Consider the following 22,863-nt stretch of genomic DNA (forward strand, 5'->3'; position numbering starts at 1 on the left):
CGTAAGAAGACTTGAGGCGGTCCAGAGGAGGGCGACGAAAATGATAGGAGGCTTGCGCCAGAAGACGTATGAGGAGAGACTGGAAGCCCTGAATATGTATACCCTAGAGGAAAGGAGAGACAGGGGAGATATGATTCAGACGTTCAAATACTTGAAGGGTATTAACGTAGAACAAAATCTTTTCCAGAGAAAGGAAAATGGTAAAACCAGAGGACATAATTTGAGGTTGAGGGGTGGTAGATTCAGAGGCAATGTTAGGAAATTCTACTTTACGGAGAGGGTAGTGGATGCCTGGAATGCGCTCCTGAGAGAGGTGGTGGAGAGTAAAACTGTGACTGAGTTCAAAGAAGCGTGGGATGAACACAGAGGATTTAGAATCAGAAAATAATATTAAATATTGAACTAAGGCCAGTACTGGATAGACTTGCACGGTCTGGGTCTGTGTCTGTGTATGGCCGTTTGGTGGGGGATGGGCTGGGGAGGGCTTCAATGGCTGGCAGGGTGTAGATGGGCTGGAGTAAGTCTTAACAGAGATTTTGGCAGTTGGAACCCAAGCACAGTACCGGGTAAAGCTTTGGATTCTTGCCCAGAAATCATTTTTGTTTCCCTGTACGTTGTCATAAATTGTTTTAGAATTGTGCATCGCCTTGAACGTATGATCAAGGTTGAAGTTTATTATGGTATTTGATATCAAGTTTCAAGTTTATTATAAAATTTGATTAATCGCCTATTCCAGGTTCTAGGCGATGTACATCCACAATTACAAAATTATATATATTTATAACAATTTAAAACACATTAAAATATCCGAAGTATACATAACATAACTAGACAAACTTGAAAACAATAGGTAAGATGAGGAGTAGAAATACATTTCAATATAATAGAAACATTTAAGGATAAAAACAATGGGGAAAGGTAGGGGATTTTAAAATGATTGAAGAAGTTAGAATATAAAATATAAAAATCAATTAATCACTAAAAGCATTTTTAAAAAGAAATCCTTTAAGATTACCGTATTTGCCGGCGTATAAGACGACTTTTCAGTACCTTAAAATCCTCCCAAAGGTCGGGGGTCGTCTTATATGCCGGGTACTGTTTACGTGCCGGTCCGCAGAAAATTCCTGCCGGTCCGCACAGGACCGGCGAGATGGACCCGTTAAATTTTCTGCCCCGATGGTGTTTGCAGAAATCTTCTGTTCCTCCCAGCCAGGAAGATCGCTCCTGCCCCGAAAGCCCGCTAGACCACCAGGTAAGGCCAGGAAGGCGGGAGGGAGGCGGGGGTGGGTCAGAGCCGGATATTCGCGGTTTATCACCATTCGCGGTCCGCGAATCCGGAGGGAGAAGTGTACCAGCGTTCCTGTTGAAGTAACATTGTAATCCTCTATAGTACATCAAATAGAAATAGAGTAGCATTCATCTGCAGCTGACAGGTCTCTACTCTGCCGGCAGTAACGCTCTTCTTATCCAATGAGGAATTATTCAACTACTGCCATACAGCCCATAATGTGATTTCCAACGTGCAATTGTGACTCGTGTCCAAAATAACGTGCAAAAAAAAAAAGGTACAAAAATTAAGTTAAGTGGTTAATGGCGGCTGTAATGGGGCGCCATTTTTTCCATGTGGAGCAGTGCTGAGCGCCAGCTGCATCAAAAGATTTCCCTCGTCAAAGACTCTGCACTTTCCTCCTGATGAAGCAATGGGGAAACTCATTCCTATACGATCTGTGCTAACTACTTATGAAGTCTTCATACCCAGGATGACATTGTTGAATTAATTGAAGGATTTGGGGGTCAATAGTTTTTGTCCTTTTTTTGCACATTATTTTGGACGTGTTCAAATTGCTGAAAATGGCAGCGTTGAACATAAAAACTGTCACAGCCACACGAACAACAAACCATAAACATGCGAAGGGAAAGAAAAAAATTGGGGGAAACCAGTACACTTCTTAAACTAGAAGAGAACAGTTACGATACGCAACTGGATAAGTCAGCATTTCGATTTGTAGTTCCTGATAAAATAATAATATCTGTTGGTGCTGATAAATTGTCAAAACAATCTTAACTGTGAAGCAAAGGCCCGAGCCCCAATGTTCGGCCTGTGGTAGGGAGTACTTTTGCTGTCTTCTGCCGGCAACCGGCATTCAATATCTGGTTTCATTTAGCGCTAACAAGCAGTTAAAATTAGGCCTGCTGTTTATGCCTATTCTACCCACTAGGCAGAGCCAGTTTGGTGTTTAATTTCCACGTCTAACCGGGCATGTGATATAGTTGCTTAGTGGTGATAACTGGTTATCTCCCACTGTATATTTGCAATTAGGTAGGGTTACCACATTTTCCGTTTGGAAAATCCGTCCCCCTAGACCCGCGTCCAGGCCCACTCAGTTCCACCTTTCCCCCATCCCATCACGCCCCAGTCCCGCCCCCAATCCCATCCCTGCCCCTCCCCCCCCCCCCACCTTCTCTTGTCGAGCAGGAGGACATCCACGTATGTGCGGATACGAAGCAATGTGGAGGAAAGCTTTTTCAAAACCCGGACAAAAAAGTGCCAGGCCAACCTCTCAGCATTTCTCAATAAATTGCTAATTCCATATATCCCCTTTAGAACTTTGCGGTCTGTAGATCAAAACATACTCACAGTGCCTTCTCTAAAAATAATTAATATAAGACTCAACGAAAGATTCACAGTTATGAAACTCTATGCCCTCTTTTCTTAGAAGTGTGCCATCTCTAGACATAAGAACATAAGAATAAGAATACCACCACTGGGTCAGACCAATGGTCCATCAGGCCCAATAGCCCGTTCACACGATGGCCAATCCAGATCACTAGTACCTGGCCAAATCCCAAAGAGTAGCAACAATCCATACAGAATCCCAAGTAGCAGCAAGATTCTGGAATTCCAAAGAGCAGCAACATTCCATGCTACTGATCCAGGGCAAGCAGTGGCTTCCTCCATGTCTTTCTCAATAACAGACTATGGACTTTTCCTCCAGGAACTTGTCCAAAGCTTTCTTAAAACCAGCAACGCTAGACAAATTTAAGACTTCCTCAAAAATGTTCCTATATAAAGATGATTTTGAAGAGTAAAACTCTGTGTGACTCCTCTTTCTTTATCTTATGTTATCTTACAGGATAAATGCCTTAAGTTCATATATAAAGAGGCAAGGCTTAGTTTACCTTATTCCCTTCTGTGTACTTTCCTAAAATTAACTGTAGTTCTTTCCCTGTTTTCCTTCTGTATCAAGTTAGTCTATGTCTAAGTTGGTTTAATTTCTAAGCTGTAAAATAATGATTTTATTTTTAATATGTACATCGTCTAGAAGTTTTATAGGCGATACTATCAAATTTTAAATAAACCTGAAACCTGACTTGTCTGGGGAAATCCTGGCCAGTTAAGTAGCTTTGAATGGGGGGCCTGCAAGAGTCTAAAATCCCCGAGGAAATGTTGATTCTGTCTCTCTAATGTCAATTCTGTTTTATTTTAGGACCACTGCAATGGAGTTTCCGGCAGCTTCCGCATATTGGTAGAAAACGAAGGTTGTGACTTCTCCGAAGAGAAATGCTCTAAAAGAATTATTATTCTCTTTGGAGGAGGAGTGATCGAGCTCTTCAGTGGGACGGTAGGGACAGCTGCTCGTTTTATCTTGTCTTATGGATGAGACAACCCAGAAATATTTGGGTTAATAAGCAGATCATTTTTAATATGCTAATATCCAACACCAGCATATATATATGCATCTTCGGTATTTATAATATGACTAGTCTTTAAGCCCGTTACATTAACGGGTGCTAGAATATATGTATGTCTGTCTTTCTTTCTACCTGCCCCTGTCTTTCTTTCTGTCCTTTGTCTATCTGTCTCTCTCCCTGCCCCTATTCCACTTCCCTGTGCAGCAGCATTCCCTCCCCCCAACTTTCCTGTGCAGCAACAGTAGCGGTATTTTGCTTTTCCTCCAAATCCCTGTGCAGCAGCAGCATCATTTCCCCCTACCCCCCCTTTCCCTTCCCGCGGTCTGGCCAGCTCCCTGCCGCCCCCCCCCTTCCCTTGCTGCGATATAGCATGTAGGATTAGTTTTAGTCTCTAGCCTCCCTGCTCTCCACCTCAATCGTATGAAAAATGGCCCTACCGGCCGAAGTTTATTTTTAAGTTTAAATGTGCCATGGCAGCCCCTCTCATGATCGTCGCCTGTTCGGAAGACTTCTCCGACTAAGTTGCGGCTCATGAGAGGAGCCGCCACAGCGGCTTTTAACTTATAAGTAAACTTCGGCCATTAGGGTCATTTTGGTGATGGAAGGCTGGGAAAACCACCGGGTCCACCATTGCTGCTGCTGCCGCCGAGATAAGGGGAATTGGGGGAGCGGTACCGCTTACAAAGGCCGAGAAGAGTCCATTGGAGGAAGGCGGGCCTCAGTGGAAAGAAGACGGCACGCGAGGCGGGCGGCTACACGGATCGATCATCGGGGACTGCTGGAGCTGGAGCTGCCGTGCGAGCTGCCGGAGGGGGTGGCGGCGGGTGTGCTGTGGCACTGTTGTCGGTGTCAGAGCTCGCAGCCTTCTTCGACCGTTACTGGGCCCTTTCAAAGCAGCGCTAGGTGGAGAGCAGGGAGGCTGTTGTGAGGTATTACGCGCGCATGCGCAGTCGTGCGGCCACATCCCGACAGAAAAGGGATCAGGGAACACGTTTCGCTACTGCGCATGCGCGGGCTAGCATTTTATTATTTAAGATGATTGCTGGTGGCTACACAATGCAGCCATGATGTTTCACCGCTAAGCAGTTCATTTTGGGGTTACTGTGTAGCATTTGCCGTAGCCCTAAAGAAAACTGATTAGCTCTCTGTGTAGTTGCTGAAAATCACTGCTATATGTCTATTGGCCATTAACAATGTACACTTCTCCCTCCATATTCGCGGTTTCAGCAATCGCAGTTTCGACTATTTGCCAATTTTAGCTTGCTGGCTCCTCCCACCCCAAATGACATCAGCTCTGTTGTAGTTCCTTCCTATTTCTTCCACTGTAAACCGCGCCGAGCTCTACAAACGTGGAGAAGATGCGGTATGCAAACCTAAAGATTAGATTAGATCAGCTTGCATAGAGAAATCGCTGATTCCGAGCGTTTACAGAGAAAACCGCCGATTCCCGGCACTTTCTTCATTGTGTTTTGCCTCTCCTTCAGGAACAGGCCAGGTCTCCCGCCACGTTATTCGCGGTTTCACCATACTCACGATGATTTTTTTAACAGAAAACAGCGAATAACATATGAAAAAGTTATTTGCGGTGTTTCGGTATTTGCGGTTCTGCTAATCCCCCTATCACAGCGAATACGGAGGGAAAAGTGTATTCCACACCAGAAAGGAAAATACAACTCCGCATTATAACAATACAAAGACCAAGAAAAAGTTGAGAAGGGAAACTGCATCAGCTTTAAGAAGAATCAATCAATTTATTAAAAACATATAAACCATCAAAACATATACATTAAAAAATGCAAGCCTATTTGAGAATCTTTAATCCTCTTTATGCTGGACCCCAAACAGGTCCATGTTTCGGCTTTTAGGAAAAGCCTTCCTCAGGGGTGTGTTTTTGATCCAGTAGATGGCGCCAATATGTTGCCACTAATAAAGGCCGTTACCACCCATGTTCTCAGTGGCATAGTAAGGTAGCCAATTAAGCTTATTAAATAATTAAGGCCCCCTTTCATGAAGCCACGTTAGGGTTTTTTATCGCTGGCTGTGGCGGGATTAACTCCGATGTTCCTAGGCATTCTATGTGCGTCGGAGCTTCTACCACACTGATTGGCGATAAAAAAAAAAAGACTAACGCGGCGTCTGTTACAGAATTGGGACATTGCTGCATAATTATATAAAAATGGTCAATCGCAGTATTGCCAGTTATCTGGGTAAATACATTTACCCAGGCAAACAGCATGTTATAGACTGGGGGGTGGGGGGTGGGGGGTGGACGGTGCCATTGTAAACCAGCAACCCACAGGCTTATGGAGAGTGTGTGGTGCAGTGGTTAGACCTACAGCCTCAGCACCCTGAGGTTGTGGCTTCAAATCGCTCGCTGCTTCTTGTGACCCCGGGCAAGTCACTTAACCCCCCCCCTCTACCCCCACTGCCCCAAGTACACTAGATAGAGTTTGAGCCCACCGGGACAGATAGGGAAATATGATAAAGTACCTGAATGTACAATCACTTAGAATATAAGTAGTATATAAATAAATATCAAATATATATCATTTAGCAGACCCTGGCGAATATATGTCTTTTTGAATATCAATAGCTTGAGATATCTCTATCTAGTCATGTACAGTACTCCCCAGATATTCGCGGGGGTTCCGTTCCAGGAACCCCCGCAAATCTTGAAAAACCGCGAATACGGTTTTTAGCGAGGGAGACAGGCGAGGGCAGCCGGAGCGCCAGCGAGTGAAGGAAATCACTTTGACACGCAGCTCCTGATTGGTGCAGGACTGACTGTAGTGCAGGAAGAGGCGGTCGGAGCATACCGCGAGTGATTTCCTTCACTTGCCGGCACTCCGGCTGCCCTCTCCTGCATGGTTGTTCGCGAATGACTGGGACCGCGAATCACCGACCGCGAATCACTCGGGGAGCACTGGATCCAAATAGAGCAGCGTGACATCTGCGTTAATTTACGTGAACGCGCAGAAATAAAGATGAAAACATATACAACAAAGTCCATATCTTTTTACTGGACTAACATAACGTATTTCTTGAGTTGCTTTCAGGGGTGTTAACTCTTTAAAAACTAGTGACAAAATGCATTAACACCCCCTGCCCCCCACCATTTTCCTAAGCCGCAGTAGAGGTTTCTCCCACGGCCCAGGGCGCTAAATGCGCTGACACTGCTTCCAACGCTCACAGGAATTCTATGAGCTTTGGAGCGTTTAGCGCTCCGGGCCACGGGAGAGACCTCTACCGCGGCTTAGTAAAAAGGGGGAGAGGGTAGTCTAGTTTTTGTTTTGAAATAGATTTTATAATTTTAGGCTTATTTTGCTATTAATCATTACTTCTCTGCATGTGTACAGAGCATTGTGTGCAGGATTTAAAGCCGTAACTAGCAATCGAAAATCATTTGTCTGACGGATTTCGTTATTTATTAGCGCTTCAGGTTTTTGGAAAGCTGCTGCCAATTAACTGGTTTCACTTCTACTTTGTCAAACTAAGGAAACTCACTTCTAATCTTTAGGTGAACATTAAAAAGCCTCTGAGGGATGAGAGCGACTTTGAGGTGCTGAGTTCTGGGCGTTACTTCATCCTCCTGCTTGACCAATCAGTCTCAGTGACCTGGGACAGGGCCATGAGTGTCTCCGTCATCCTAAAACAAAACTACAAGGTACAAAATTTTGCTATTTCTTTCACTTTTTCTTCTGTAGACATTCCCCTCAGCCAGCTTTTAGTGCAGGGGTGCCCACACTTTTTGGGCTTGCGAGCTACTTTTAAAACGACCAAGTGAAAATGATCTACTAACAATAAAATTAAAAAAAAACACAAAGTACACTGTACGCAGAGAAAATGTTAATTATCATTTATATTCAGGGTTTTTTTTCAAAGAGGTCAAGGCAGATGGCTTTAAAATATGCAATGTCACCTCAGTAACAACTATACAAAAATAAACAAATATACCCCCCTTTTACTAAACTGCGATAGTGGTTTTTAGCCCAGGGAGCTGTGCTGAATGCCCCGCACTGCTCCTGACACTCATAAGCTCCCTGGGCTTAAAACCACTATCGTGGTTTAGTAAAAGGGGGCCATAATGCAAAATATAGGCAGCAGATATAAATTTTCAAAACAGACACATTTTGATCAATAAATTGAAAATAAAATCATTTTTCCTACCTTTGTTGCCTGGTGATTTCATGAGTCTTTGGTTGCACTTCCTTCTCACTGTGCATCCAATATTTCTTCCCTTCTTTCTGCCTCCTGCATGCTTTCTATCCTCCAGACCTCATTCCATTCCCCAACCAACATCTCTCTCTGTCCCTCCATGAGTCCAACTTTTTCTTCCTCTCTCCCTGCCTGCCCCCTGCCACCCGACACACTCCATTCCCTCCCCCAACTTTTCTTCCTCTCTCCCTGCCCCCTCCCCTTTCTTTCTGTCTTTCTTTCTTTCTCTCTCCCTGCCCCCTTTCTTTGTTTCTCTCTCTCTCCCTGCCCCCTTTCTTTCTTTCTTTCAGTCTCTCTCCCTGCCTCCCAAGCCACTGCCACCGATTTCTCCCTGCTTCCCTGACGCCGCAAAATCCAGCCCCGTGCAGAAGCATCTGGCCCACAAGCCTTCCCCTCTCCCCTGACGTCAATTCTGACATTGAAGAGGAAATTCCGGGCCAGCCAGGTAGCAATTGGATGGCCTGGAACTTCCTCTCCGATGTCATAAATGACGTGGGGGGGGGGGGGGAAGAGGCTTGTGGACTTTGTGCTTCTGCACTGGCTACATGCACTTGGTTTTTGTGGCATTGGGGAAGCAGGGAGAACACAAAGTCAACGTGAGTCGATTGCAGAGCCCGGGATGGGCTCCGCGATCGATTCATGTTGCCCTTACGATCGACCTTTTGGGCACCCATGTTTCAGTGTGTATTTTCAGGTTTTGCAGTCACTTGTTCATCTCTGTGGGGGGGGGGGGGGCTTACTTCCATATGAGATGGGCTTACTGTCACATGAGACAATATTCCTGGATCCTCAGCATCCATGCGAAAGTTTCGGATGCCGCTGGACTTAAAAGTTAGGTACATTCAATGATACAGAACCCCATGCCTTGATAAAGATCGGCGAAACGCGTTGGCAGGGGAGCGATCTATTTTGAACGCTGGAGAAAGCATATTCAAAACAACATGACCTAAATAATCAATTGAAAGAAGCTAAGTTATCTTTTTTATATAACTTATTATGAACAGTTGAAAAGTGCATTTATATATAAAAAAATGAACGCAAAAAAAGTATAAAAATTTGACTATGATAAAGATATAGGGGACGAATGAAGATTTGATAGTCCTTTGAGGGGTTGTTCACTTCAAGCGGTCAATCTGACACCCCATATCTAGCTCATTCCACATCTCTGGAATTTTGTTATTTTGGTGATTTTGTCTTTGTTTACATCTAAGATCTGTTAGAATAATTTTTAGTCACCCATATCCTTCTATGCCTCTCGTAAGGAGATGTGCATCTAGTTTGCTTTTGAATCCTAGGACGGTCGATTCCGCAATAATCTCCTCTGGGAGAGCATTCCAGGTGTCCACCACTCTCTGAGTGAAGCAGAACTTCCTGATATTAGTCCTGAACTTGTCCCCCCCCTTAGCTTCATTTTGTGTCCTCTTGTCCGTGTCAAATTGGACAATGTAAATAGTTTTTTCTGCTCTATTTTGTCGATTCCTTTCAGTATTTTGAAGGTCTCGATCATATCCCCTCGCAGTCTCCTTTTCTCAAGGGTGAACAATCCCAGTCTCTTAAGTCGATCCTCGTATTCCATATTCTCCATACCTTTTACTAGTTTTGTTGCTTGTCTCTGCACCCTCTCCAGCAGTTTTATATCTTTCTTTAGGTTGGGAGACCAATGTTGGACACAGTATTCCAAGTGGGGTCTCACCATTGATCTATAAAGCGGAATTATGACCCTCTCTGATCTACTCGTGATTCCCTTCTTTATCATGTCCAACACTCTATTTGCTTTCTTTTGCTGCCGCCGCACATTGTGCTGACGGCTTCAGGGTCCTATCTATCAGTACATCCAGGTCCTTTTCTTGTTCGCTCTTGCCCAGAGTTGCACCTGACATTCTATACTCGTGTTCCTTATTCTTACTACCTAAATGCATTACTTTGCATTTCTCCACATTAAACTTCATCTACCATTTCTCCGCCCATTTCTCTAACTGACCCAAATCTCTCTGGAGTTCCTCGCTATCCTTTTGCGATCTGATTGCCCGGCATAGCTTTGTGTTGTCTGCAAACTTGATGATCTCGCTGGATGTTCCTTTTTCTAGGTCATTTATATAGATATGTTCTTATGTTCTTATGTTCTTATATTAAATAAAATCGGCCCAAGTACCAAGCCCTGGGGTACACCGCTAGTCACTTTCTCCCAGTCGGAGAACTTCCCTTTTATGCCCACTCTCTGTTTCCTGTTCTCCAGCCATTTGCCTATCCATCTTTGTATATCCCCCTCTATTCCATGGCTTTGTAGTTTCCTGAGAAGTCTTTTGTGTGGAACTTTGTCGAACGCTTTCTGAAAGTCTAAGTATATTATGTCCACCGGTTCTCCACTATCAATTTGTTCATTCACGGTCTCAAAAAATTGAAGTAAATTCGTTAAACATGATTTCCCTTTCCTGAAGCCATGTTGACTTGCTTTTATCAGGTCGTGTGTATCTAAATGCTGGACTATGCTATCTTTAATCGGTGCTTCAACCATCTTTCCAGGGACAGACGTAAGGCTCACAAGTCTGTAGTTGCCCGGTTCTCCTCTCGATCCTTTTTTGAAGATTGGCGTGACGTTCGCTATCTTCCAGTCATCTGGTATCTGTCCAGTTCTGATTGTCAGGTTGGCAAGTTTTTGCAACAACTCTCTGATTTCAACTTTCAATTCTTTTAAAACTCTCGGGTGAATTCCATCCGGTCCAGGGGATTTGTCACTTTTAAGTTTGTCAATCTGGTAGTATACCTGGTCCAAGTCCACTTCTACTGTGGTGAGGCTGTCCTCTATTACTCCATTGAACACTTCCACTGCATCTGGTATTGTTGCGGTGTCCTCCTTTGTAAAGACGGACGCAAAGAAGGAATTTAGTCTGTCTGCAATTTGTTTGTCTTCCTTGATGTACCCTTTTCTTCCCTGGTCGTCCAGCGGTCCCACCGCCTCTTTTGCGGGTTTTTTCCCTTTTACGTATCTAAATAATGGCTTGAAGTTTTTGGCCTCTTGCGCTATTTTCTCCTCAAAGTCCTTTTTGGCATCCCTCACCGCCTTGTGGCATTTCTTCTGAGCATCTTTATGTTTGTTCCAAGCTTCGGTCATTTTCGTGCGTTTCCATTTATTGAAAGAGTCCTTCTTATCTTTTATGGCTTCCTTCACCTGTCTGGTAAGCCATACCAGTTCTCCTTTGCCTTTAGTTCTCCTTTCTTTGGAAATCCGCGGAATGTAGAGATTTTGTGCTTCCGTGATAGTGTTTTTCAGTAGAGACCATGCCTGATCTACCGTTTTAATTTTGTCCTTCTTCTTCTTGAGCCATGGCTCTCATGCGATCGTATTTTCCCCTTTTAAAGTTTAAAGTCATGGTTAAGGTTGTGGTATGTTTCCCTTTCCCGATGTCAAGTTTAAAGTTGATCATGTTGTGATCACTCGTCCCCAGCGGGACTGTGACTTCTACTTCTTTTGTCGGTCCCGTGAGGCCATTTAGGACCAAGTCCAAGGTGGCGTTGCCTCTTGTCGGCTCCCTTACCATTTGTTCCAGGAAGCAATCCTCTAGCGCCTCCAGGAACTTAGCCTCCTTGCTGCAGTTGGAGGTTCCCAGGTTCCAGTCTATCCCTGGGAAATTGAAGTCTCCCAAGATTATTACATTGTCAGTCTTGCATTCTTGTTTGATTTCCTCTATCATTTCTGAATACATGCTTGAATGTTCTTATTACTCCAGCCCTCACTTATCAGCAATTTCGGAAAGATTTTAAGACCTATCTATTTAAACAGTACAATACTTAATAGATATCAATATCAATTTGATAAATGGATTTTTATTATTTTTATGGAATAAGGCTTACAGAAGCTTATCTATTTTGGTATAAATAATCTGTATTGTGCATACTTTGTTTGGGATGAACACAGAAGATTTAGAATCAGAAAATAATATTACATATTGAACTAGGCCAGTTACTGGGCAGACTTGCACGGTCTGTGTCTGTATATGGCTGTTTGGTGGAGGATGGGCTGGGGAGGGCTTCAATGGCTGGGAGGGTGTAGATGGGCTGGAGTAAGTCTTAACAGAGATTTCGGCAGTTGGAACCCAAGCACAGTACAGGGTAAAGCTTTGGATTCTTGCCCAGAAATAGCTAAGAAGAAAAAATTTAAAAATTTAAATTGAATCAGGTTGGGCAGACTGGATGGACCATTCGGGTCTTTATCTGCCGTCATCTACTTTGTTACTATGTTACTATGAATGAGTTAGGGTCGTACTTTGTCAGTTAGTATCTTTCATTGAATTGTGTTATTTCCTTTTATAAGACACTGTTATCTGGCTCTGTACTTTAAATACTTTGTCATTTATTGTGTAAACCGCCAAGAACTGATGGTGTGGAGGTTTACAAAAATAAACTATTATTATTATTATTTGGGGGGGATTTTCTCCTCTCTTTAAGGACCAGGTCTGTGGCCTCTGTGGAAACTTTGATGGTATCCCGAACAATGACATGATTGGAAGCAGCAATCAGTTGGAAGTCGACCCCCTTGACTTTGGGAATTCCTGGAAAGTTCATTCCCAGTGCGCCGACGCCACAAAGGTGAATAGAAACCAACTGATTTCTCTGTGTGCTTTGCAGACACCCTCAGCTCCGCCCTCAGCCCCCTGCTGCCCGTTCATTGGTCAGAAAGGCATCCGCGCATGTGCCGATGCCCCCTCCTGACACGATTTCATTTCAAAAGCTGTCAGGACCCCCGGACATGTCCTCAAAAGGAAGTAACCCTAGCTAAGGAGGAAATAATTTTTACAGCTTCAATTCTTATTTTGCATGTGGTTCTTTCCTCGACGGATATACAATTGGCGGTGCCAAAGCTACATATGTGCCTGTCTGATGTTCAGCCCTTCTTCCCCTCCCACACCAGTGCTCCATGGAAGCAACTGAGAAGATTTGCACGGCTGATCTGTTTTATCTGTGTGGAGCTTCACCATCAAGGGGAACTTTCGCTAAACTGTGATCAAATTTGCAGTTACCGTGCTTTAACCTGAGACTATAGGCCACAGTTGCTGCCAATTTTAATGCAGCACCCATGAGGGGCATTCCCACTCTTTTGTTTAGCAGGTCATATGTTAACATACAGATTAACGCAGAGTACCTGCTCCCAGTTGACATCTGGGCCAGAGTTATCCAACGTCAGTCCTCAAGGGCCTCAATCCAGTTGGCTTTTCAGGATTTCCCCAACAAATAAGCATGCATTGCTTCCATTGTATGCAAATGGATCTCATGCATATTCATGTGGGAAATCCTGAAAACCTGACCTGGCAAGGACCGAGGTTGGACGCCCGTGTTGTAAGCACTTACAGCCTCCTATATATAGGGCTACCAGACATCCGGATTTACTCGAACATGTGCTCTTTTTAGCATCCGGACGGCTTTTCTAAACCCGATACTTCGTCCAGGTTTTGAAAAGCTTCCTCAAAATCACATCAGGCAGGAGAGCCATGTGATGATGTCACATGCACGTGACATCATCACATCACATTTGATCATGCGCGGATGCATTCCTGCCTAGCAAGAGTAGGCAGCGGGGGATGGGGCTAGGGCGGGATTGGGGGGGGGGCATAATGGGGCGGGGATGGATGGAACTTGGCGGGCCTGGGGGTAGGGTCTAGGGGTCCAGATTTTACTAAAATAAAATCTGGTAAGTCTAGGCATAGGGATGTGGAGACCACACGTTTGCCTAGTGGCCCATCCAAAATTTGAGGTCTGGCAATGCCTCTGCTTTGCAGCACTGGAGAGGAGGCTTTATTGTATCAGTGGTTATTCCACGGCCTGAAATCTCTGTTGTCCTCCTTCAATGCAGGTAGCAGCAGGATCTATCTCCGCATGCAACGATAACATGAAACAAATGATGGTTGAGAATGCTTGCAACATTCTGATTGGTGACCTTTTCAAGGAATGTGCGAAACTGGTAAGTGGCGTGCTCAGCACGATGCTTCGTCCATTTATCTTCCCGCGCTGTCTGTGAAATGCCCTCAAACACCGTCAGACCCCCAACCAGGAAGACCAGCCGGACGAGCCTCCGGAGCCTTCACATTATCGGGAGACAGTCAGTAAGCGGGGCTCAGTTCTTGCTTGTATCCGAACTGTCTCTCCTTCTCCCGGCTCGTTTAGGTAAATCCGGAGCCGTACTGGGAGATTTGCACCTACGACACTTGTACCTGTGAATCCATTGGGGACTGCGCCTGTTTTTGTGACTCCTTGGCGGCCTACGCGCATATCTGTGCCCAGAAGGGTGTGAACGTGCACTGGAGATCATCCAGTCTGTGCCGTGAGTAGTGCCTGACAGCCCTGTCCTCAGTCACCTGGTGCATAGCAGCTTGCTTTCAGTTTCCCAATGTACCTAGGGTATATGACGTCCGGGATCGATCATTTTGAAGCACCCCCTAGGAGCTGCACCTGGGGCAAACTATCCCCCGCCCCCTATCCTTGGTCTGCCACTGCCTGAGGAAGGGGATTTGGGTCTCCAAAAGTTAGTAAAAAAATGTATTAAAATTAGTCCAATAAAAAGATGACCTTATTTCCGTTTTCTAGTTATAAATGTTAATACTACTTTATTCTAAAGTAACAAAAACAAATCTTTTTTCCTACCTTTTGTCATATCTGGTTCACTGCTCTCCTCATCTTCTCTTCACTCTCCATTTCATCCAGCATCCGCCCTTTTACTCTGGTCCTTTCATTTTTCTCTTTCTGTCTCCACTCCGTCCCTCATGCTCTGCCATCTGTCTCTTCTCCTTCCCGCCCTGCCATCCTAACCCAACTTATTCCATGGCCTGGCATCTGCTTCCCTTCCCCTATGCCCTGAGATCTCTCTCCTCTCTTCTCCTTCCATTTCTCCCTCTCCCTTCATGCTCTGGCATCTCCTTTCCTTCCTTTCTCTCCCTCCCTCCCTTCCTTCCCAATGGTCTAGCATCTCATTCTCCTTTCCTTCCTTCACCCTATGCCCTGGCATCTCTATTCTCTCCTTCCCTTTCATCTCTCTCTCTCTCCCGTATTTCCTCTCTTTCCTTTTCCTCCCTCCCTCCTTCCTCCCTGATCTTCCATGTCTGTCTCATTCCCTTCCCTCCCCCCTTCATACCCTGACATCTCTTCGTCCCCCTCCATGGTTCTATCCTTCCTTCCTTCCTTCACCCCATGTCCTGGCATCTCCTTTCCTTCCTTCCTTTCTCTCCCTCCATTCTTTCCCCCTGGTCTGGCATCTCTCTTTCCTCTCCTCTTCCGTCTCTGATCTTTCTTCTCCCTCCCTCTCCCCAATTGGGTGCATTCCTCTTCAAACTAACTAAGGATAGGGACACAAACAATCACCATTTACAGTTTATAGTTTATTCAATTTTTGATTAAACGCCTTTTCGATACTACAAAGCGTTGTACAAAGTAAAAAGTATTAACATTTAACAAAAATGACAATTAAACATACTTTCCTATAGTAAACTACAAGACAACAGACCGTACAAACTGGGTAAATGTTGACCCATAGGCCATAGAAACATAAGGAAAAGGGGGAAGAAATACACTTGTAATAGAAAAGTGAGGAACATATAAGGGAAAAACACTTAGGAACTGGGGAGCAATATAAAATTAATAGTTAAGGGAAAGTAGTTCAGTTAAAAGCATCGTTAAAAAGAAAGCACTTTAAATTGCCTCTAAATGCGCCCTAAATTGAACATTCAAGGGTCTTATAGGACACTGCAAAGCTACCCACACATCACACATACACCCACAGTCTGAAAAAAAGAAGACACAGGAAAAAAGTGGAGAAAAAGCCTCAGTTAAGCTTCATATGGCTAAAAAAAACTCCACTTATGTGTCTTCACTATATCCAAAACAGTGGTGAAAAAATGAGGCACAATTGCAGCCCCCCCAAAAAAACACCTCACATCCAGCACGCCAAAATCTCACATACAAACATTGTGTGAAAAAAGATTGCACAGTCAGAAATATTGCAACTTGAGCCAGGAAAAAAGAAAAAACTTAGCTGTCCACGAAGTCCCAGCTGTCTCCAATCAGGCTTACTCCCAAGCCTCACTACCCGGGCCTCGTGGGTAAACATGTCCTAGTTTCCCTGGACTTCTGGTATACCTAGTCCATTAGGCGGCCATATCCAAAGATCCATATGCTTCATTATCATTTCCAACGGAGCGATCGGTGTCCCCAGTATTGGGCAAATCCCTTCACTGTGACTGGATAGGATCATGTAGGCTGCATTTAACACCCCCATCATTTTGAAAAGTTGACTCCATAGTCTAAGTTTTACATTGTATTAGCTCCTGAAATGACTTTTTTTTGCCATCTTATTTCCTGTTGTCACTCAGCAATGAGTTGTGAAGACAAGAATAAGCAGCGGCCAAACTACTTGTGCGAATGGAGGTACAACAGCTGTGCACCGGCGTGCCCTGTGACTTGCCAGCACCCTGAGCCACTGGCGTGTCCTCTGAGCTGCGTGGAAGGCTGTCACGTGGACTGTCCCGCTGGTAAGTCTCCCACGCTCTGTCTCTCTCTGTATTCGGTGCACTCTTGAGGTTCTACATTTCAAGACACAATTAAAGGCCTATGACTTCTCCCTGGCTTTCTGTTCTTTTTCTAGGCAACCTTTCTCTAAAGTTCCATTCTTGACTTTATCGCAACTAGTGTGGGCAGAACAAACTTTAGATTTTTTCCCCCTCATTCCTTCCTTTTTTTTGTTTTATTTTAATCTACCGACTCCCTCCTTTCCTCATACTTCTTTGATGGTTTGACTGTTTAACTGTATTTTATGTTTTACAGTGTCCTCCCGCGAATTCGCGGTTTGCGAATCGCAGACTCAACTCACTCGCAGTCCGCTCTGACCGCCTCTTCCTGTAGTAAAGTTGGGTTACGCCAATCAGGAGCTGCGTGCCATAGCAGCTCCTGATTGGTGTAGTTCGACTTTACTACAGGAAGAGGCGGTCAGAGCGGACCGCGAGTGATTTTCTTCACCCACCGGCGCTCCAGCTGCCCTCTCCTTCCTCCCCTGCCTTTTGACAGGCGAAAAACCGCATTTGCGGTTTTTCAAAATTCGCAGGGGTTCCTAGAACGGAACCCCCGTGAATTTCGGGGAGTACTATATTTATTTTTTGTTCCCTACCCTATTTTATTTTATTATTAATTTATGTTCAACTTTTATTGTAAACCTTTGAACTTGTTGCAAGGCAGTTGCACTTTGTACTATGTGCCAGTGCTAGAAAGATGGTTGTTCTCCCTGGCGCAGCGAATAGTGATTGTGGAAGGTACATAGACATGAACAGGGACCACTTTCACCATCTCTTGTAACTTGTGGGTAACAGACTATGGACTTTTCCTCCAGGGAAATTGTGCAAAACACACCGCTCTTTGGAGCCGCAGTGCTAAATCCAAAACCTTGTCACTTTTCAAGTTTTCAAGCCATTGGTCCTCTGATATTCAATTGATATAACATCAGCGTCATTGTTTCTAAAATTTGTGTGCATTCTATTATTTTGTGAAACAGGGAAGATGCTGGATGAAGTCGCTCAGAGCTGCGTTGATCCCAAAGAATGCCCCATGTGTATAGTAGAGGGTCGCCAGATTCCTCACGGGAAGAAAATCATACTCAACAGAGATGACCCGGAACGATGCCGATCTTGGTAAAGCAGAGATTGTTTAGGGCTTATCTTGATCTAGTGACATATAGCTTTCAAACCCAATGCACCTGTCCAAATGAAATGTCATCAGCCCAGTCTTCCAGTCTCGTAAGGTTCCCTTGAAAATTTTTACGTAAGAGCAGAAATACTGGGTCAGACCAATGGCCATCCAGCCCAGTATCCTGTTTCCAACCGTGGCCAATCCAGGCCACAGCACATGGCATAAACCCTCATTGAACTCAGCAGCTAATTGAATTACTTTGAGTAATTTGGCATCATCTGCAGATTTGATCCCCTCACTCATCATTCCCCTTTCCAGATCATTTATAAAGATGTTTAGAAGCTAATTACCTTCCTTCATTTAGAAAATTAGCCCTTTATCCCTAATCTCTGTGTTCTGTCTTTTTTGTCTTTTAACCAGTTTCCAATTCCATAAGCAGCAGAACACCATTTTTGGTTTTTTTTTGGGCTCAAAGGCTCCGCCCTAGCCAACAGAATCCTGCGGCACTTCTCACCAGCTCCCGATTCACCCACCCACCTCCTCACGGCACTGCGCAGTGTCAATGAGCAGGCCTGCCCCCGGAAGTAGAATTAAGGGTTTCGGTGCAGGCCTGCTCATTGACGCAGCACGGCGGCTGCCTGAAGATTTAAAAAGTACAGTGCCAGGAGAGGGATGGGTGGGCGGGAACCGACCGGCGACCGCCAATCTTTGGGAAGGCCAAGGCCCCTGTGGCCTCCCCCATCTGACGCCCATGCTCAGTTTACCATGGGACACTGCCTCTTGTCGCATAGCTTTTCATTTGCTCAGAGGTTTTTCCATGAGGGATTTTGGAAATGCTTTCTGAAAATCCAGGTATGCTGTATGAAGTGGCTCACCTTTTATCCACATGGTTATTCATGCTTTCAAAAAATATATCAGACCGGTGAGGCAAGACTTTCCTTGAATAAATCCATGTTGACCCTATCCCATTAAACCATGTTTGTTTCCATGTTCAGTAATTTCGTTCCTTATTAATACAATTAAGTCTTACTATTCTATATTTCTTGCAGTCATTGTGAAGGAAATAAGCTGCTGTGCGAAACCTGTGTGATACCTACAACACTTCTACCAACAACTATGGCCATAGGACTTCCATTAACTCCCACTCCAGAAGATGTTGTGGACGTGTCACCCGACAAGTACTACTGCAGCAAGATGATGGATCTTGCCTTTTTGGTAGATGGTTCCTCCAAGCTATCAGAAGATGAGTTTGAAACAGTGAAGTCCTTTATTGCCAGCATGATGGAGAAGCTGTACATTTCCCAAAAGAGGATCCGCGTGTCCGTGGTACAGTATCACTCGGGTTCACATATCTACTTTGCGTTTCAAGATCATAAAACAACCGATGAGCTATTACGGATTGTCCAGGGCATGAAGTACACAGGCAGTCAGTCTGCTCTCACCAATGAGGGGCTTAAGTACGTTGCCCACTATGTGTTTGGAAAGGCGAAAAGAGAAAACGCAGCCAAAATAATCATCTTACTGACAGCCAGTGCTTCTCCACGCAACATCAAGCCAATTCTACCTTTGGTAGCGAAGCAGAAAATTACGGTGGTATCAGTAGGGCTGGGGCCATATATCAGCAGCGAGCAAATCAATCTCATTTCAAGCCAATCTCCCAAAAACAAGGCCTACATATTGGATAATGTGTACGAACTGATGACCCACAGGGATGAGATCATACATTATCTATGTGATCTTGTGCCCCAAGAAACCCCCGTGAAACCCCCTATCTCACCAAAACCCACCACCACCTCTGCCCCTCGGCTGAAGAAAGCCACCGTTTCACCCATTTTTAGAAACACAGATGTAAGTGCTGCGCCTACAGCGTGGACTAGCACTAAGGTACTCGACGTAGTTTTTGTCCTCGAAGGCTCTGACGAAGTAGGCGAGTTTAACTTCAACAAAAGCAAGACCTTTGTAGAAAATGTAATTCGAAAAATGAATGTGGGGGAGGAAGCCATCCATATCACCGTCATGCAGTATTCCTATACAGTGAATGTGGAGTATGAGTTCACCGATGTACAGTCAAAAGAAAGTGTCATCCAGCGAGTGAGGGAGATACAGTACCGAGGAGGAAATGCCACTAACACGGGACAGGCCCTCAGTTATATCAACGAGCACACCTTCTCTACCACCACTGGCAGCAGGGATCAAGTGCCACACTTAGTATATATGGTCACCAGCAACCCAGCCACTGATGTTATTACCAAAGTTTCAGAGGACATCAACATTGTACCCATCGGTGTAGGCAAAAATATAAACATACGGGAGCTTGAATTAATAAGTCAGCAAAACACCCCAATACTGATAGACAGCTACGAGGCGCTTGATATCAAAATACCTGAATTGGTGCTTGAGAAATGCTGCTTCCCAGACCATATTCTAGCAACCATGACGAGTTTGACAACACCAAAAGCATTACATGTTACAACAGGTAAGGACTAAGAATGAATCCAGTAAGAAGCTATTGATTTCTCCTCACATACCGTAAATAGCTTTCTGTTCTCTTTATTTCCTCATTTAACAAATGTTTAAGTCAACTTCCTGTTTGATCAGGAATGAATATTCAGTGGCGTAGCAAGGGCGGGAGGTTCCCGAGGCGGTGGCGCACCCACGCCCTTCTCTCCGCCCCTGCTGTTTCCATGCCAAACTCCCCACCCCCCGCTCCTTCTGCACCCCACTTACGCCCTCCCTTCCCACTTCTGTACCTCTTAAAATCTTTGCCAGCCTGATGCTCGCACTGGCTTTCCCTCTGACATCACTTCCTGGCCCCACAACCCAGAAGTGATGTCAGAGGGAGCCAGGGTGGCGTGAGCAGCAGGCTCACGCTGGCAACGATTTTAAAGAGGTACAGGGGGGAAAGGTAGGAAGGGCGTGAGCACGGGGGGACAAAGAGATACCGGCACCCTCACCAAGATGGCAGTCCAGCCCACCACCCCCTCACTACGCCTTCGTAGCCGAAACAGGGCAATTGGCAGTCTCTAATAGACAGTTATATGATGCCATCTTGGAAGCTAATACCATGATACTGTAGCTTTCAATCCTAAGAATGTCTTTCTCTCAGCCCACCACTAACCAGCTTTATGATTCTACCCTAACCCCCTCCCCCCACCACCACCATAGAGATGTGCAGCAGTTGCAATCATGCCATATGCTATAATTATGACAATGATTTTATAAGGCTTCTTCAAAGGCTGTTCATTCTGTCTTTTGGTGGGACTGGGGATGCCTTGCATTGGCTGCTCTTGTTGGAGAGAAGGTTAACACTTGGAAACCCCACCAGATCTCTGTGGGATTAACCTAAACTGTACTTTGCACCCCTCCAGAGCCATGCAGCAAGCCAATGGATGTCATGTTCATTCTTGACGGAAGCTCAACTATCAAAGCATCTCAGTTTGATGAAATGAAGACATTTCTACAGTCATTTATAGAAAAAGCTGATATTGGTAAGTGAATCAAGGCAGTGGAATGGAATCTAAGGCAAGTCCTGAGGCAGCCATTTTGGGAGTAATTCTGTAACCGGGAGCCTGGTTAGAGCGTATTCTATAAATGAAAGCAGACACCCTTTTTCCTTTGTAGCAAACGGATGTAACAGATGAAATCCATGCCTACGAGTGAGGCGTAAGTGCTTACAGCAGTCTCATAGCTGTTTATTTGGTGTTATTTGTTTACTGTATGTAGGATTACCAGATTTTTCTTCAGAAAAATCTGGACCCATGGCCCCGCCCCCAGGATCGCTCAGCCCCACCCCCATCTGGCATCCACACATGCGCGGACGCACCACAACCATATCAGACGCACGCGTGCATGCACGCGATGTCACCGCGTTGCGTCCATGCCCCATCCCGACACAATTTTGTCGGGAAGCTTTTCAAAACTCAGACAAAGGAGGGGGATGTCCGTCTGGTAACCCTAACTGTACGTATTTATGGTTGTAATCTGCTTTTTTTTTTTTTTTTTTTTATAACACAGATTCCCAGGGTCATTTTCAAGGCATGCATGGGAGCATAAGCTTTGGGCTCCTTTTATCAAGCCGCGGTAGCGGGGTGTTTCATCACGCGCCAACCCCTGCGCTGGCCAAAAACTACCGCCTGCTCAAGGGGAGGCGGTAGCGGCTAGCACGGCCGGTGGTTTAACGCGCTTGATAAAAGGAGTGCCCCCATCATCCTCGCTGTCTATTGCAGAACACAAAGCCCCTTTATTATGTTTCCAGCTAGACCAGTGGTCTCAAACTCGCGGCCCGGGGGACACATGCGGCCCGCCAGGTACTATTTTGAGGCCCTCAGTATGTTTATCATAAACACAAAAGTAAAATAAAACAGTTTCTTGATCATATGTCTCTTTAGCTCTAAATCACAATACAGTACTCCCCTGAAATTCGCGGGGGCTCCGTTCTAGGAACCCCTGCAAATTTCAAAAAACCGCAAATGCGTTTTTTTTTTGGCCTGTCAAGAGGCAGGAGAGGGCAGCTGGAGCGCCAGCGGGTGAAGAAAATCACTCATGATCTGCTCTGACCGCTTCTTCCTGTAGTAAAGACGGACTGTACCAATCAGGAGCTGCTTTGATACGCAGCTCCTGATTGGTATAGCCCAACTTTACTACGGTTGGAGCAGACTGCGAAGGAGCGAGTCTGCGATTCGCAAACTGCGAATTCGCGGGGGAACACTATATTATTATTAAGACAGCCAAAACGAAAGATTTATAAACTATAAAGAGTTTTATCTCATGTAAAATTGTCATTTCTTTAATAAGACATATTAACTATTTTTTTTGAGGCCCTCCAAGTACCTACAGATCCCAAATGTGGCCCTGCAAAGGGTTTGAGTTTGAGACCACTGAACTAGACCAATCCAGGACCTCCAAGAGGCATGGACAGCTCCATCCCTGGCGAGTGGAGGGGCGTATTATCTTAGTCGTATGATAAACATGCTAAGGTCCTATCACTGGACCATACTGAGGATATTGAATCTCTTGGAATAATCATAAACCTCCCCCTCAGTAATGCTATTCATGAGCAGGGTTTGGGTGGAAATCTTTCTCTAATAATCGGTGGTCTATTCAGACTTTAAAATATTTTCTTTATCTGCAAAATTGCAGATTCCAACTCACTCAGTGCCATTTCATGTGTCATAGAGTTGAACATGTGCTGTGTAATAAATGGCCCAGGGCTCTCTGATAGTGGAGCTGCGTTATTTATGCCAGGGCTGTTCAATTCTGGTCCTTGAGGCAGGACAGGTTCTCAGGATATCA

The 22,863-nt window shown here is 45.0% G+C and overlaps 1 protein-coding gene across 1 annotated transcript in view; it reads left to right on the forward strand.

Moving 5' to 3' along the window:
* The window catches only part of VWF (von Willebrand factor), a 221,916-nt gene that overhangs the window by 72,580 nt on the left and 126,473 nt on the right, over window positions 1–22,863 (forward strand). The window contains exons 21-29 of the mRNA XM_033953476.1: window positions 3,489–3,623; window positions 7,211–7,357; window positions 12,355–12,495; window positions 13,757–13,864; window positions 14,068–14,224; window positions 16,266–16,424; window positions 17,438–17,573; window positions 18,621–20,047; window positions 20,940–21,059. Of these exons, the coding sequence (XP_033809367.1) occupies window positions 3,489–3,623; window positions 7,211–7,357; window positions 12,355–12,495; window positions 13,757–13,864; window positions 14,068–14,224; window positions 16,266–16,424; window positions 17,438–17,573; window positions 18,621–20,047; window positions 20,940–21,059 (2,530 nt within the window). The remainder of the gene's footprint in view (window positions 1–3,488; window positions 3,624–7,210; window positions 7,358–12,354; window positions 12,496–13,756; window positions 13,865–14,067; window positions 14,225–16,265; window positions 16,425–17,437; window positions 17,574–18,620; window positions 20,048–20,939; window positions 21,060–22,863) is intronic.

Source organism: Geotrypetes seraphini, chromosome 7, assembly GCF_902459505.1.
Source record: "Geotrypetes seraphini chromosome 7, aGeoSer1.1, whole genome shotgun sequence".
Lineage (NCBI taxonomy): Eukaryota > Metazoa > Chordata > Amphibia > Gymnophiona > Dermophiidae > Geotrypetes > Geotrypetes seraphini.